At 35.7% G+C, this 15,992-nt stretch overlaps 2 protein-coding genes across 2 annotated transcripts in view; both read left to right on the top strand.

Moving 5' to 3' along the window:
* LOC107040203 (transducin beta-like protein 2) overlaps positions 1–15,166 on the top strand; it is a 52,455-nt gene extending 37,289 nt beyond the window's left edge. Inside the window, exons 3-7 of the mRNA XM_015260169.1 lie at positions 11,899–12,122; positions 12,269–12,455; positions 13,571–13,756; positions 14,593–14,769; positions 14,854–15,166. Of these exons, the coding sequence (XP_015115655.1) occupies positions 11,899–12,122; positions 12,269–12,455; positions 13,571–13,756; positions 14,593–14,769; positions 14,854–15,077 (998 nt within the window). The 3' untranslated portion in view covers positions 15,078–15,166. The remainder of the gene's footprint in view (positions 1–11,898; positions 12,123–12,268; positions 12,456–13,570; positions 13,757–14,592; positions 14,770–14,853) is intronic.
* LOC107040204 (mRNA-capping enzyme) lies at positions 7,723–11,670 on the top strand. Its single transcript, XM_015260170.1, has 3 exons — positions 7,723–9,026; positions 9,104–9,239; positions 10,745–11,670. Exons 1-3 carry the CDS (start codon positions 8,122–8,124, stop codon positions 11,465–11,467), a joined length of 1,764 nt encoding a protein of 587 aa, XP_015115656.1. The 5' UTR covers positions 7,723–8,121; the 3' UTR covers positions 11,468–11,670.
* Positions 15,167–15,992: the final 826 nt, after the last annotated feature.

The following is a 15,992-nucleotide window of genomic DNA, read 5'->3' as shown; positions in this document are numbered from 1 at the left end:
TCTCAACATGAATAATTACTCTGCCTTCAACAACAACGAAATACTTGGCTCAAGAGGCGGATCATTCATACAAGAGGGTACCTTTTCACACGCACGGTGAGAAATATTCAATAAAAATGACGTATCTCTTCCACAATTCCAGAGCGAAATGTGGTTGTAGGAAATTTGACGGAACTGTCACGGAATTTTTCCGGTGCGTTCCGTAATTTTTATCTGAATCTCCTGTGAAAAATTACGATACCATCACTTAAATTTCCTGAGTCGATTCCGTAATAGGTGAGTGAATTGTGAGTTCCGTAATTTTTACTGAACATTTCTCTCCGTGCAGGATAAAAATATCTTTTATAGAGGGAAGTTTGTCAAGAAATATTTTGTCCCCAAGTTATAAGACTGCTGTCATATCATTATTATTACTTCAGTTAGGAATTAATTTTTTGTCTGTGATTATTGAATTGCTGAAACGAAAAACTACTATCTCTCGTTTCGTTACGAAGAAGTAGTGCCAGAAATTGCATTTCTCGCTTGCACAGAGAATATATATTTTTTTGACAAGACTAAATCTATTTTTGCAATACAAATTTTCAATTTCGGCATACGCTTCGCAGGTTTGGCACAAAAAAAAATTTTTTTTCATCATTTTTAACAAACGATTTTCTTGGCACAAGTAAGACTTGTTTGAGGACTACTGTTTTTCTCTCAGTTTACTCTGAAAATTAGAGATGAATACCTGAAAATCAGTGACATGATTCCGAAAATTAGTGATAAGTGAAACCCTAAAATCAGCGACGATCCCACCGGAAATTATTGATGATGTCACTGAAAATTGGTGACAAAATCACTGAATTACAGGGTTTTGCATTCCCTGAAATTCACAATTGCGAATCCCTAGTAATTGAGGATAAATTCCTGAAAATCAGTAACATGTCCTTGAAAATCAAAACTGTTCATTTCCCCGTGTTGATTCAAAACAAACTTGAGTAAACTATATATCTCTCAATCACCGAGAAAACAAAAATAACCAAAAACTAGAATGTCAGAGTCACTACAAGGTGAAAGTAGGCTCGACTCTATAATCTCAATCAATCATTTTCAACGATTATTTAGAGCGAAAGGTCCCCCACCCATCCATCTATTATCACCGCTTTACTATTCCCCGCAAAAGCCACATTAATAAACAAAATAAAAGAAGAATGAAAAATAAGAAAGCCACCACACCGGATGGAAGCCCCTCTAGGTTTTAATATAGACGTCCTTGGTACATAAATGCTCCCATCGACGCACTTGGATGTCTCCAACGTTCATGATCCCAGAATTGTGCTTTATCAAAACTCAGAGGTGTCCTCTCATGGAAGACACGAGATACGTCAGGTATTCTCGTTAATTCACGAGGAGAAAGCGAATCATCGAAAATATCAAGACGATTCATCATTCTGCCTAGTCATTTCTCTCTCATCAGATGCTCTTTATCGTTCTTTGGGAGAGTCAAAGTGCAAGATTTCCAATGACAAATTGTGTCACTCAACTGCAGGATTGACGCATGGAGCGTCACATTAATTTCGTCACAAAATTACCGATTTTTTTTAGCTCCGAGTGAAGAGAAATTTTGGGGTATATTAGGACGAATTTTTTCCGAAATCCTAAAAAATCATAATGAAATTTTGAATTCTGCACTGAGAGAAAAAATTTGCTCTGCCGAAAAACTGTATGCTCCATCACGTGAGAATATTTGATGGAGTGGAGCATATTTACTTGAGGGAAATTAACCAAGATGATAGAGAGAAATTAAAAATTTTTCAAAGAAATTAAATTTGTGTCGTGATCATCAGAAATAGCCCTAGAAGAATTCGAACTATTGTACACCAATCGTTTGATCTGAGAGAACTCCGTAGGTTTATACCATTTATATAATACTATCGAACGAATACATTGACGAGAATAGAATATTTTTTTCCCAAAAAAAATTGTCCCCTCGAAATTATTTAGTTTTGACAATAACACAGTTTTCGGCAAGAAAATTGTAGATTTTTCTCGAAATTATCATTTGTTCCATGGAAGTTATAAGTGTTTATTGAATAAAGATGTACGCTACTCGTACCGCATACGTAGAACGAATGTATTTGCCCGAAAGACATAAATGTCTCACGAGAACAATTACTACTACGAAAATTATCATGTTTTGGTGGAAGCTTTCTTTATGTCCACAAGTAAATTGATTCCATATGACAAAAGATCTCTTCAGGGGAATATAATTGTTCGGCAGAACAAATTTTTCTCTCAGTGTGATTATTAATGAACGAATATCGAATGTTAGGAAAGGTTCGCGTCTTGGAAGTTTCTGAATTTCACTCTAAAATTATTTGAGTTCCTCCAGTAATTTTTTCTTAAACCTTAAACCTTTTATTTGTGTGAGATGAGTAAAAATTTTAGATTGTTATGAATAACTCTCTGGTATTGTTCTTTCATTCTTCGAAAGATTTCCTAAAAACATGATGACTTCATGTTTCAGGACATTTTGTCATTTCCTTGCTAAACTAGACAATATGAAAATTTTGAAAAAACAATGCTTCCATTCGAAATCCAAAAATCAAATCAGTACCGAAGTGGTAAAACGGTACAAGTCAATTTTGACTATTGATCCGTTTTCAATGAATATCTCGAAATCTAAGGGAAACAGCAAAATTTTTGTTATAACCTTTTTTGTAGAGCCAATTGAGAGCTACAACAAATGTCATTACGAAAATTTCGCTATCTCCCTTAGATTCCGAAATATGCCTAAAAAACTTAACTAGGAGGTAAGTCGACTTGAACCGTTTTACCATTTCGCTACTGAATTCACCTCACATCAACAAATATTGATTAATAGCTATATTAAACTGCGTTTTACAGGCAGTATGAGGAAATACTGAATTTCGCACTACAAGTACTTGAGTTTCCCATCAGTAATTGCTGCTCAACTATTTTTTTTTATTTGATAAAATTATTCAAAATTTGAGATTTTTATAAATGATTTCCTGGTAATGTTCCTTCATTCTCAAAACGTTAATAATGACTTCAAGTTTCAGAACATTCTGCATCATTTCCATACAAAATTAGACAATATGAATATTCAAAAAATACAATCCTTCCATTCGAAAGCAAAAAAACAAATTTAGTTCTATTCATTTCATTTCGCATTGTTAAATCTGGGTTAAGACCTTAATTGTCATAAAAATTAACTTTCTCTGTGCATAAGAACGACCATTAAGAATTCTATGAATACATGTCATTAGCAATAAACATCCCTACTCCGTCAGCATCTCGAAACAGAAGAATAAATGAGTCGCCCGCATGGAATGATAAAGCAGTCAGAAATTTTAAACTTTGTATTTTTATTGGGATTGCACGAGGCCAACGGTAAAGACGGCTTCCCAAGGCCGGCGTTTGTCAAACTCCAGAGGCGACCGACCAACCCCCCCCCCCCGCCTTTGGCAACCCAACCCCGCAAAGCTATTTGTACTAAACTCCCTCCACAATTATGTGTATAGAATCACAAATTCAAGACTCTTTACTTATTGAATAATGAGAGAGAAAGAATGTTTAGCTCATTGCGTGCGCCAGTACTTTCGTGTCGTTGACTGATTGACCACATGACCAGTGACGCTGGACAAATTGCTACCGTCAAAAATAAATTGACCCGTTTTGTTTACTAGCTCCTTTATCAGAAATTTTGAGAGAATGTCAAAAATTCTAAATGATGAATTATTATGGTCGTCGTTAAATGAGCATTATGATAAGGATAATCACCCAAGATTTAAGTACGGTGAAATTTAGGAATGACAGATGAAGAAAAAATAACTGTGCAGAAGGAAATTGCCTGCACGGAGAGAAATGTTCAGTAAAAATTACAGAACTCACAATTCACTCACCGATTATGGAATCGACTCAGAAAATTTAAGTGACGGTATCGTAATTTTTCACAAGAGATTCAGATAAAAATTACCAAACGCTCTGGAGAAATTCCGTGACAGTTCCGTAAAATTTCCTGCAACCACATTTTGCTCCGGAATTACGGAAAAGATACGTAATTTTTATTGAATATTTCTCTCCATGTGTAGAATCCGATAATCAAACAGCCTTTGGAGAATTTCTACCATAACATTTTCTGGATTTCAAATATTTCTACATAACATTTTCATCTTCCGAAGTGAAAAATCCGATAAAAACGTCGATATTCTGAATAAAAATTTCAATATTTTAGGGGAATTTTTATCGAAATTAATGTAATGAAGATATGACAAAATTCAACAAAAAATCCAGCGCTTCTTCTAAGAAATTTTTCTAAAATACCATACGAAAGTTTTTCTCTCAGTGTATGCACTGGCTAAAGTAATCAAAGGATCGCTACTCTAGACTACTCATGACTGATACTCTGTTTATACGTTGTTGTATTTTTTGTTTGTAAAATTCCGTTATCACGAAATAAACAAATAATCAAGATTAAGCAATTAATTGGAGGATGTAACATTCAAATTTTTCCAGAATTTGGAAATAAATTCCCATGGCAATTTATCTTCATGCAAGATATCAGACAGTGGTTTTGTCAGATTGTGTAAAATAAATGCGTCACTCACCGGTGAAGTTTCTTCTCCGTAATGGAATAATTGAAGGGCACGTTCCACGTGTAATGAATTCTTTCCGATACTCTTTTCATCTCTAACGGTAATGAAATTGCATTACCCAATGAGATTCATCTCTTTTCAACTCCCTGAAAAATACGAGATATGCTAATAAAATGCGATTAACATTTTTTACAAGTTCTTAAACCTTGGAAGAACCCCCTACGGTCATTGAACGCGATATTGAGAGATAATGAGAATAATATTGAGGCAGATCCAGAGATACTTTTCAGATACATTTGCGTTACCCTTGGGGGTTTCATGATCTTAACGACGCTGTTGTCTCTCCGTGAATGTACATTTTCCCTCTTTAATTGCCGACTCACTGTCAATATTTACATGGTAAATGAGATATTTTGTTTGTATACATGAGGGTTACAGGCTCACTCGCAAATACTTTGTTAATTGCGCATTGAAATGTTCTTGTTGGTCGTTGTGCTGACGATTATGGAGTGGAGTATTTCTGATTGGAACTAATTCGAGGGCTGACCCACATTGTTGAAAATTTTGCACTTAAGGGGAGACAGACTACTATAAGTTTTAAGAGTCACAGCACGTATGAAAAAATTCAATAGAAAAACTTAGCGAATTCGTTATAAAATTCTACTGGAATTCTCTAGAAATTCAATTGGTATTCTAGTCAAATTGTAGGGAATTATCCTTAAAATTATATTTTTTGCGCTGATTGTATGAGATATTTGATAGGAAAAAATCAATAGATTTCGATTTTTCTATAGGAATATTCTCTTGGAATTTTTTCTATAAGAATACTTGGTCATGAAGTTTTTCTCACTCGGATCTTGCAATGCAAAACACAATATAGTGGAAAAAACTTAGAAAATCCGTGCCCAATAATTTTGATACAAAAAATCTCAAGAGAAAAATTCAAAAATAAAAATCGAAATTTATTAACTTTTTCCTATTAAATATCTAATGGAATCGTCGCAAAAAAAAATGGAATTTCAACGAGAATTTCCTAGAATTTTAACAGAATCCCCATAGAATTTCTAGAGAATTCAAACAGAATTTTTTAGCCAATTCGCTAAGGTTTTCTATTGAATTTTTTCGTATGTGTTCCCTTCCGCGTTTCGAAGAAATGAATAATAAAAAAACGAACGTCTAAAAACGAATAATTATTGCAAAAAAATTGTGTATTGTTAGTTTGCCCTGTAGACACTTAATTAGATATTAATTTGCAATGTTGTTAATATCGATTTCTGATCGATCTAGAACATTTGAAAAAAAGTGTTTTTCTTGTGACTTTATGCTGGAATTCTAAAACTCATTCCAAAGATTAGGAATTGAAAAACAACAGTTGTCTGACTTTTGACAATTTTCGACAAATCTCGTTGTCGAATAGATCTAAAAACCACAATCACAATTTCATTGATTATTCCAAGAATTGACCGATTTATTAATAGAAACAAATAAAAATTTGAAATGAAGTAGTTCGTGTAAAATTCAAGGTTTGTGACTTAAAATTTCAAGAGTAGCTTTGAAATTTAAAGTGTGAAGCCATTTAACTACTTTGGCCATTACTTATAGTTTAAAACCTATTGTAGCTCATCATCAGAGCTTCCATTTAGTTAATGATTTTATTATTTGAAGGTCTAAAAATGTTTTCAAACAAGTGTTGTTTGAACCTAATGAATGCGAGTTCAAGATTACCAACAATAAAAAATCTCGTGCCGAACATTCCAGGATAGTCCTGTTTTTGAGCGAAACAATGCAGAGAAGTTTTTCGTTTTGGCTATCGAATAATCAAAGATAAGAGATTAATTCTTAAATAGAATAATAATAATATGGTAGCCGTCCTGTAACCTAGTCAACAAGCCCCCACCTATCACCACCCAAAACACATTTAATGAATTGTGCATGGCCCTCGTCATAAATATCACTTGATGTCTCATCCCTGACACAAGGTCTCTAGTACATCAACACTCAGTTACAGTTTCAAAATCGCAAATTTGGAGTTGTTTACGTAAAGGTCAAACCTCACCTCGTATACATGAATGGAAACAAGCCCTCTCTTAATAGTTTTCAGCTTGCAATCTTCTTGCTTCAAACAATGTGGAGAAAATTATTCACCAACTGGTTGTTGAAAATAATGAATTACCAACCAGTTGGTGAATTTCAAGAACTAGTTGTTCAATGTCAGCACCTAATTGGGGAATTTCAACAAATAATTGTTGAATTTTAACAACTAATTGGTGAATTTCAACAAACTAATTGACGAATTTCAACAGCTACTTGGTGTACGTCACCAACCAGTTGTTGAAATTCGCCAAATAATGTTCTCCGTGAAGACTCGTTTCAAAATCTCTTACTTTTTCTCTCAGTATAAATTTTCAAAGTCAGAAAATAATTCAAGAATACCAATTTTCGAAGACTACTACATTGTTCCATGAATAGTTCATCAACAATGAATTTCCCACGCTAAAAAATTGCATTATACGATAGCAATCCATTGTGTCCTGGACTCCCTTTTCAAAAATCATTCATTCAACATTCAAAAATTCTCGGCTCTGCCCCAGGCTACCCCCCACCTCCCATCGCCCAAAACAACAAATTAATTGTGCTTGCCCCTCGTCATAAATATCCCCCGATGTCTCATCCCTGACACAAAGTGTCTAGTACATCACCACTCAGTTACAGTTTCAAAATCGTAAATTTAAAGTTGATTACATAAATGTCAAACCTCACCTATTTCAAATGCGCCAGTACACATCATTGCGTAATTTTCGAAGCCCAGGATTTTATATTTAGCACCCAAGTAACAACGAATTCCCGAGCGAAAAAAAGTACGCAACGATTTCATTAGTCATGCGAATGAGGGGGACGCCAGTGCATCCCTTTGTTGTCTTCATTCTGTCCTCAATTATTCTTTTGTAATCTCCTCATTCGCCTCATCCGTGCCATGATTTCCCCCCAATCACTCCCATACCGATCGTTCACATCGTAAAATCCCTATTACGCGGAGAATAAACAGATGTCGCGACGTGTTGCGGCCAAAGATGGCGCACAGTCGTGGGAAACAGGTGAAAACATTAAAACAGTATGGCGGACATGAGCAGCTGTGTCGCATTGACAACCACACGCTCCCGTCTTTCTAATCCTCCAGAAATGAGGATAAAACACTTGTAGATATCTCAAGTCGACTAAAAAAAATAACCTCAAGACTCTTCTGGTGAAGGACTGACAAGAATAAGTGAGAGGTGAATTCTAAAGTGTAAAAACGAGAGAAGGGAACAGAAACATCACAGGTTAGCTCGTCCTAATTTCTCTTCTGCACCAGACTGACATAAAAAAGACTAAAAAACCTCTCAAATGGAATGACAAAACCATTACCCAGTGGATTTCACCCCCTAAAAACCGAGCGAATGACCAAATAATCATCAAATAAATCCCCACAAAACGTCAAACGATCCCCAAAAATCAAGAATAAATTCCCCCAAAACCTCCAGACATGAGTAGAAACTCATCGGACAAGGGTCCAGTGCCCCCACGCTGGCTGCACTGTCCTCGCAAGTCAAACCGAGTAATAGCCGACAAATTCTTGGCTTTCAAGACCCCCTTGTCCTCGGACTACGACTCCCAGGTGCCCGAGAAGCACCGTTTCACTGTCAGCTTTATCTTCGAGTCGTTGAAAAGCCAGAGGAAGAAGATGGGTCTGTGGATAGACCTCACCAACACCTCTCGCTTCTACGACAGAAAAGAAGTCGAGGGGTATGGCTGTCGTTACCTCAAACTTGCCTGCAGGGGTCACGGTGAGACCCCCTCCCCAGAGCAGACAGACACCTTCATCAAGATCTGCAAGACATTTATCGCGAAAAATCCCCTGGACATCATCGGAGTCCACTGCACCCACGGATTCAACAGAACAGGCTTTCTCATCATCAGTTATCTGGTGGAGACTGAGTACAGTGATGTCGATGGAGGACTCAGTCACTTCGCCATTGCCAGACCTCCAGGAATTTACAAGGGAGATTACATTATGGAGCTGTTCAAACGTTACTCTGACATTGATGATGCTCCAGCACCCCCGCCACGACCCACCTGGTGCCTTGAGTACGACGATGCCAATGTTGAGGACACTGATGAGGCGCCTGAATCAGGGACCAGTGGACAGGCCAATGGTAAACGCAGACGAGAGTTTAATCCGAAAAATCCAGTATTTATGGCTGGTGTGCCCAATGTGGAGGTGGTCAAGGAGTCTCGTAAGGTCGCTGGGATCCAGGCGAGAGTGCAGCAGATGTGTGGCTGGGAGACTGGGGGCTTTCCTGGATCCCAGCCGGTTTCCATGGACAAGAACAACCTCAGGCTGCTCCATGAGAAACCGTACAGGGTCTCCTGGAAGGCTGATGGCACCAGGTGATTATTCGGGGTTGGGGGGTGGTGGATGTCAGCTGGATCTTAGGGTTTATTGATCATTTTGGTCGTAACTGCAGGTATATGCTGCTGATTCAGGGGGATGGGGAGCTGTACTTCATTGATAGGAACAACAGCGTTTTTGAGATTACGGGACTGGCTTTTCCACATCCTAGGGATGTCACCAGACCACTGAGGGATACGTTGCTTGATGGGGTGAGTTTTTGGCGGGGGTGGGGGTGGGAATTGTTGAGGATTGGGTTTTTTGGGTGGTATTGAGGATATCCAAGTACCAGGGCGGGGAAGGGCAAATGCACACTTTTGACTATTTTTCAAATTTTAATGACTCATTGAATTTTCAAAGAAGTGAGATAGTGGAGTAAAGTACAAGTTATTAGGGAAGAGGTACAACGTTTTAAATCGATTTTGACTATTGGCCAGTTTTTGTTGAATGTCTTGGAATCTAAGGGGGATAGCTAAATTTTTGTCATGGCCTTTTTTGTAGAGTGAATTGAGGGCTACGGAAAAGGTGGTGACAAAAAATTGATTATCTCCCGCAGATTAGGAGATATTCCTCGAAAACTCAGCTGAAGTCTTTTCTGTTTTGAGACTAGACTGAGGTCAAGTGATCAATTTTGTTTCTGAGGAATGGATATTGGAAGAAAAGTGAAAAGTGTCCATTGTGCACCATCATCCTCTAATTAAATTCTTTTTTTATTTGTGGGGAAATTTTATCGTTGAACGTTAGAACTTTCATTTAAGCTACATAACGTTATGAATTCATGAACATTTTGCTGAGTTTATTACTAGGCGAACATGGAAGGTCTGCATTTGGTTATACAATTTGAATCGATCAGAAACAATTAAAGAATCAGGAACATAAATGAAGGTTCTTTTTTAAGAAAGATTTATGAAATTATTCAAATGTTGCAGTTTTCGTGAATGTTTTGAAAAATCATTTTTTTGTCGCAAAAAATTCATACTAATTCAGAATTTTACTAAAAATTCATTTAATGACAAAAACGTCTCTGAAAATTAGAACATATTTAATTATTTATTCATGGGAGAATGTTTTATTTTTTTAAGTAATTTAATTGCAAAGTTTGATTATTGACAATCTCCAAATTTCTGAAACTGGACGGTACTTGGATATCCTTACTTGTCATTTTAGCTGTAAACTGGTATAATGTGGCATGTTGAATTAAATGTCAAGAGCCATTTTTGTTGGAACTGCACAACTACAAAAAATCGATCTTGAGATTGACTTTTCATTATTGATGATTTGTTGGAATTGAGAACCATTCCCAAGTATTCTGTCTATAAACATTTTTTAATCCACAATTTTCATCGGATTTCGATATATTTTCAGTTGAGTTACAAAACGAATGGATTTCCTCACGTTTTTCTAGTTTCATCTCCACATTTTTAGCTTCACATGCCACAATCATTGAATTACGAGCCAAATAAACATAATTTCTTACTAGTATTCATCGAAAAAATGTTCAAAGAAATCGATAGGAAGCATTCCAACAAGTAAATTGACAGAGTATTTTAGTAATACACAAAATTTCAACATTCCACAATTATTATTACATCCAACTGACCTCAATTAATCTCGACCAACTGAAATCCGACAATGTTTAATTAAAAAACCCTGAATATCCTCATCCAGCTGATCGCTTTATTAAAATTCTAATGCAAAAAATGACAATCTCTTGCAGGAAATGGTAATCGATAAAGACAATGGAGCAGAGTATCCCCGCTACTTAGCCTACGACGTGATAATGTACGACGGTAGAGACGTATCTAAACATTCCTTTTTCCCCGATCGCTACACAATAATCGAGAAAGAAATAATGGGAGGTAGACACAGAGCCATGAAGGAGGGACGATTACTACGAGAACGAGAGCCAATATCAGTGAGATTGAAACAATTCTGGGATTTGACATCAGCTAAAAGTTTACTCGGCGAAAAATTCGCCAAGATGTTGAGTCACGAGCCAGATGGGCTCATATTCCAGCCAGCTAAAGAGCCTTACAACCCAGGACCTGCCAATGACGTGCTGAAATGGAAACCATTGTCTATGAATTCAGTGGATTTCAAACTGAAGATCGTAACCGAGTCAGGGCCTGGGATTTTACCCAAGAAAATTGGACAACTATACGTGGGGGGTCTCGATGCACCCTTCGCCCAGATCACGAGCATCAAGGGGTGTAAAGAATTGGATAACAAGATCGTCGAGTGCAAGTACGAGGAGGGAAAGTGGATCTTCATGAGAGAAAGAACAGACAAATCCTTCCCCAACTCCTACAACACTGCGAAAGCTGTTTGCTTTAGCATCAGTGATCCTGTGACGAAGGACATTCTACTGGAATTCATAGACAAGTATAGATTTGTCGACGACACGGATCTCATGCCTCCACCAGCGAAAAAGAAGAGGTGACAGGCTGCAATCGATACCTGCCAATCAAAATTGTACATGCGCTCACAATAGGATTATATTTATCTACTGATTTTTTTTGTGTATCAATCATGAGAGTGTTCTTCGATCTTGGCTCTTGTTCTCGAAAAATTGTCTTTTAAATTTTTGGAACTGAGATTATGTATCGTGGTGAATTGAATTGTTTATTGATGAGGGAAATAAACACGTTTGTATTAGAAAATTATTGAGTTATTGTTTTTTTCCTTTTTCTATTCGATTATTTCTTGTATTTTCTTGGAGATAAAGTGCTAAATTAGCAAGTTACAGGGGATTGAAAAATCGGGTATAACTTTTTAATTTTTAGTTATGAAAAATGGGGAAATATGAATTTAACGTATTTCATTTAATTTTCTTCTTGAAAAATTTCTCATTATTCTTGGATTATTATTCAGACAGGACCGTTCACATCTGGTGCACCAAAGACCTTGCGTCGAAGGAGAAAAAGTCACTTCGTGTTAACATCGATTATGACTTTGCGACTAATGTTCGAGTTTCACCGGATGGAAAGGCCTTCATAATTCACAAGTCGTTGGGGAATAATATCGAGGTTTATGGGCTCAAGAAGAAGACTAATGGCTTCTTCATTTCTGCGACATCGGTGCTCGAGTTTCAAAAGGTAAATTCAATAAAAATTAGGCATCTCAAATTTTTAGAATTAAAAATAATTATTTTAACATCTGAAATTCAACATGAAGTTGTGATTACGTTGATGATAACGTTTATTGGGTAAACATTCATGTGTTTATCATGGTAATTATGCAGAAACATGAAGAGGATATTGTGGGGATGGACATCGCCTGCAATGGACGATTCATCATGACCTGCAGTAAAAAGAACGATTTGATCATTTGGGATTTAAAGGGCGAAATAATCGCCACTGTGGACACTTACCTGGGGTCTACCCATAGGGCTAGGATCTCTCCTTGTGGACGTTTCGTTGCCGCTTCTGGTAAAGACTTCATTATAATCACGCATGAAAAAGCGAATAGAAAAACCTGACGCTTTCTCTGAGAAATTTTATTACGATATTTTCTAACAAAAATGATGAAAAGTTCGCGGTCTAAATTTTCTGATTTTTTTCTGTTAAATCTGTTTTCGATGAGAGGACAACAACAAAAAGGACAAAAAGAACTTGGAAATTTGATGGGGAGGAATTTCTGTAGAAAATACTTGAATAGAATAAGTTTCATCTCGTTTCATTTTTATTTTATACATTCGTATAATAATGAAATTGATAAAATGAACAGTTCAAAATAATACTCATCATGGAAACCATTATTCATATTGCTTATGTTATGAAATTACTAGACTACCTAATCTAAGTAATGTAATAATACCCAGACTCAAATTTTTCCTTTTTGTATTCTTGGTTTTGTTTTTGTGATTTTTTTATTTAATCACATCACAGTTGATTTGCAGTGCTATGCTTAATTAATAAGTTGTGCAGGAAGATCATAAGATATTCATTTTTTCTATTCAATAGTTGCTATTGAAAAAACCCCGTAAAAAGGCGTCGAAATTTTTCAATACAATTCATCTGGAGCTAATAGTATTTTTCAGCGGGCGCACAAGCTTTTTCTTGAAATTCTTTTTTGGGGATGAATTCTACTGGAGTTCTATCGAAAATACTGCCCCTTTGGCCACTGATATTTCGATGAATATTTAATTTAAAAAAGACAATTCATTTTAATTTTTTAAATGTGAATTTATTTTCCAAGAAACTTCTTAGAAATTAATTTCTCAAGTTTTTTCCGCTGAATTTTTTCCTCGTTACAAAATCTCGGAAGAAAATCTTGGAAAATTCATGCCCAAGAATTGTTTTATGAAAACAGTCCCAACAGAATTAGTTATAAAAGAAAATCAACATTTATCGATTTTTTTTCTGTCGAAAAATATCTATTTAAAAACGCATATCAAAGTTGCATAAAATTTTCAATAGAATTTTACAAGAATTCCAATGGAATTTCTTAAAGATAACGCTATGTTTGTCTATTAAATCGTTTCATGCAGTTCATTCTCATTTATTTTAAACAAATAATGAATTACTTGAGTTTCTTCATCCAGGATTCACACCCGACGTGAAAGTCTGGGAAGTTGGATTCACGAAAACCGGAGAATTCAAGCAGGTGGGGAAGGCCTTCGATCTCGCCGGACACTCTTCAGGGATCTATGATTTTGATTTCTGTGCTGATTCGAGTCAGATGGTCTCGGTATCCAAAGACGGAAGCTACAGATTTTATGATACCAAGAGTAAGATTTTTTACTGTTGAATCGACTTAAGTAAAGCCAATTTTTTTATTGATATGTAGCAACCCTTATTGAGTCATTTACAAAACGTTGTGAAAATTTTTTTACAGTTTGAGAATAATTAGCATTTGGCTGTCTGGAATTACATTAGATTCTGATTTTACATGTTTTCATGAATTCATGGGTAAATCCACTTTAGGGTGAAATTTTAATAGATAACTCTCAAATTAAAATAGATACGAAAAATTTTCCCGTCTCCCATCGATTTCAAAATATCCTGCAAGGACTGGATTCTGTGGAATAGTCAATTGAAAATCATAAAATTTTGGAAAAAGGCAATGGATTTTTATTCTTCTGTATGAACTATTCTCTTGACATTTTCTCTATGGAAATTCTTTGGAATAAATTTTCCACATTCTTAAACAATTTTTTCTGTTTTTCATGAAGAAATGCGATTCAGAGAATTGAAAATTTTGTCTCCAAAAATTCTTACCGAAAAAATTTCAAAACCACTCGACAAAGTTGTGTAACTTTTAATGGAAATCAACGCAAAACGAGGAATTTCCAAGAGAATTCCGATAGAGTTCTTATGGAGGGCCGAAAGAAATTCAAAAAAATTTCTCGGAGAGATCCCAATCTGAATAGATAATTTGGTCATTTAACAAATGAATATATTATATTTATCAATTAGATTCATAACTATATCCATTTATTTATAAATATTCTCGTATCTTCTAAAACAAATTTCAATAGAATTTCTGAAAAGAAGTGCTAAATTTTCTCTCCAATTTTTCATCAGTAAATTCGCCTGAAATTTTCCCTTCATATTTTGTTTCCAGTTGAGTATGAAAAAGGTGAAGATCCTCGCCTGCTGACATCAGGTACCTGGGAGAATAAAACACCAGCTAAAGTGGCGCTCTCACCCAATGGTGAGGTCTTGGCAATAGGCCACGACACATCCCTCTCCCTCTTCTCCACCATCAGTGGACAACTCGACACAACAATCGAGGATCTCGGTAATTGAAATATCAATTTGACTGAAAAATAAAATTGCAGGAAGTGCAATTCAATTCAATGGATCTCTCGTTTGCTTTCCCCAGGTTTCGTGTCTTGCCTGACTTTCGACGCTTCCGGGGAGTACCTGCTGGTGGCAGTTGAAAAGCAGATTAAGATATTTCGAAACGTTGCTGGCTATCGTGCAGCAATAGAGTCAGCAAAACGTAAATTGGAACAAAAGCAGAGTTCTGCGACCAAGGAACGTCTGGAGAAGACAATTGCTGATGCCACCAAGTTCCTCGAGGACATGGAGGAGCGAGTTTCCTGATGATGAAAATAAATATCATGAAATCAATTAATTTTTGTAACGAAAATAATCATGAAGTTTCAGATGTTTTTCTTATTGCCATGATAATAAATGAGCTTTCTCTAAAAAGTTGTATTGCATTCCTCTTAGATCTATATGAAAATTCCATACAGTTCTGGTAGAATTCTGTTTAAAAAACCTAAGAAAAAAATGTTTTTTTCTCGCGATGATTTCTATTGGAAGTTCTACACCGGGAGAAAAAAATTGCTCTGAATATTTGATGGAGTGGAACAGATTTCCTTGAGGGAAATTAACCAACTTGATAGAAGGAAATTTAATATCTTTCACAAAAATTGAGAAAACCCTTGGCAAATTCATGACCGAGAATTCTTACACAAAAATATTTATTGAAAAATTGTACGACAAAGTTGCATGAGATGCAATAGAATTCCAATAGAACTCTAATAGAATCTTTACAGAATATCGCTAGAAATTCAATATAATTTCAAAGAGAAAACGATGGGTTTTTGAATCAAATTGAATTTTTTTTCAATTTTTTTAATGTAAAAGATAACAAATTTCACATGAATCTCCATCAAGATCAAAGAAATGTAAAAGCATTGAAATTTATCTATTGAACGGAGAAATTTGATAGAAAAACCTGCCGTTTTCTCCAAGAAATTATGTTGAATTTTTTGTAACCTTATTGTTCTTCAATAAAATATTTGAAGCGAAGGCGAAAGGGAACAAGTATCGCGATGATGGAAATAAATATAATGAAATCAATTATTAATTTTTATAACAAAAATAATCATGAAGTTTCAAATGTTTTTCTTATGATAATAAATGAACATTCGAAATATCGCTGTCGATCTATCTTCCGTCCTGTCCTAAATAAATTCATCTCTGAAAATATTTGGGTCTTGGGGACTAGGA

This window comes from Diachasma alloeum, unplaced genomic scaffold, assembly GCF_001412515.2.
Source record: "Diachasma alloeum isolate Michigan unplaced genomic scaffold, Dall2.0 Dall_scaffold_00325, whole genome shotgun sequence".
Lineage (NCBI taxonomy): Eukaryota > Metazoa > Arthropoda > Insecta > Hymenoptera > Braconidae > Diachasma > Diachasma alloeum.
This window is presented reverse-complemented; position numbering and strand designations above follow the sequence as displayed.

Coding starts and splice junctions, on each gene's coding strand:
- LOC107040204 (XM_015260170.1), top strand. CDS start 8,122: ATGAGTAGAAACTCATCGGACAAGGGTCCAGTGCCCCCACGCTGGCTG. Junction 9,027..9,103: donor TGGAAGGCTGATGGCACCAG/GTGATTATTCGG, acceptor TCGTAACTGCAG/GTATATGCTGCTGATTCAGG. Junction 9,240..10,744: donor GGGATACGTTGCTTGATGGG/GTGAGTTTTTGG, acceptor AATCTCTTGCAG/GAAATGGTAATCGATAAAGA.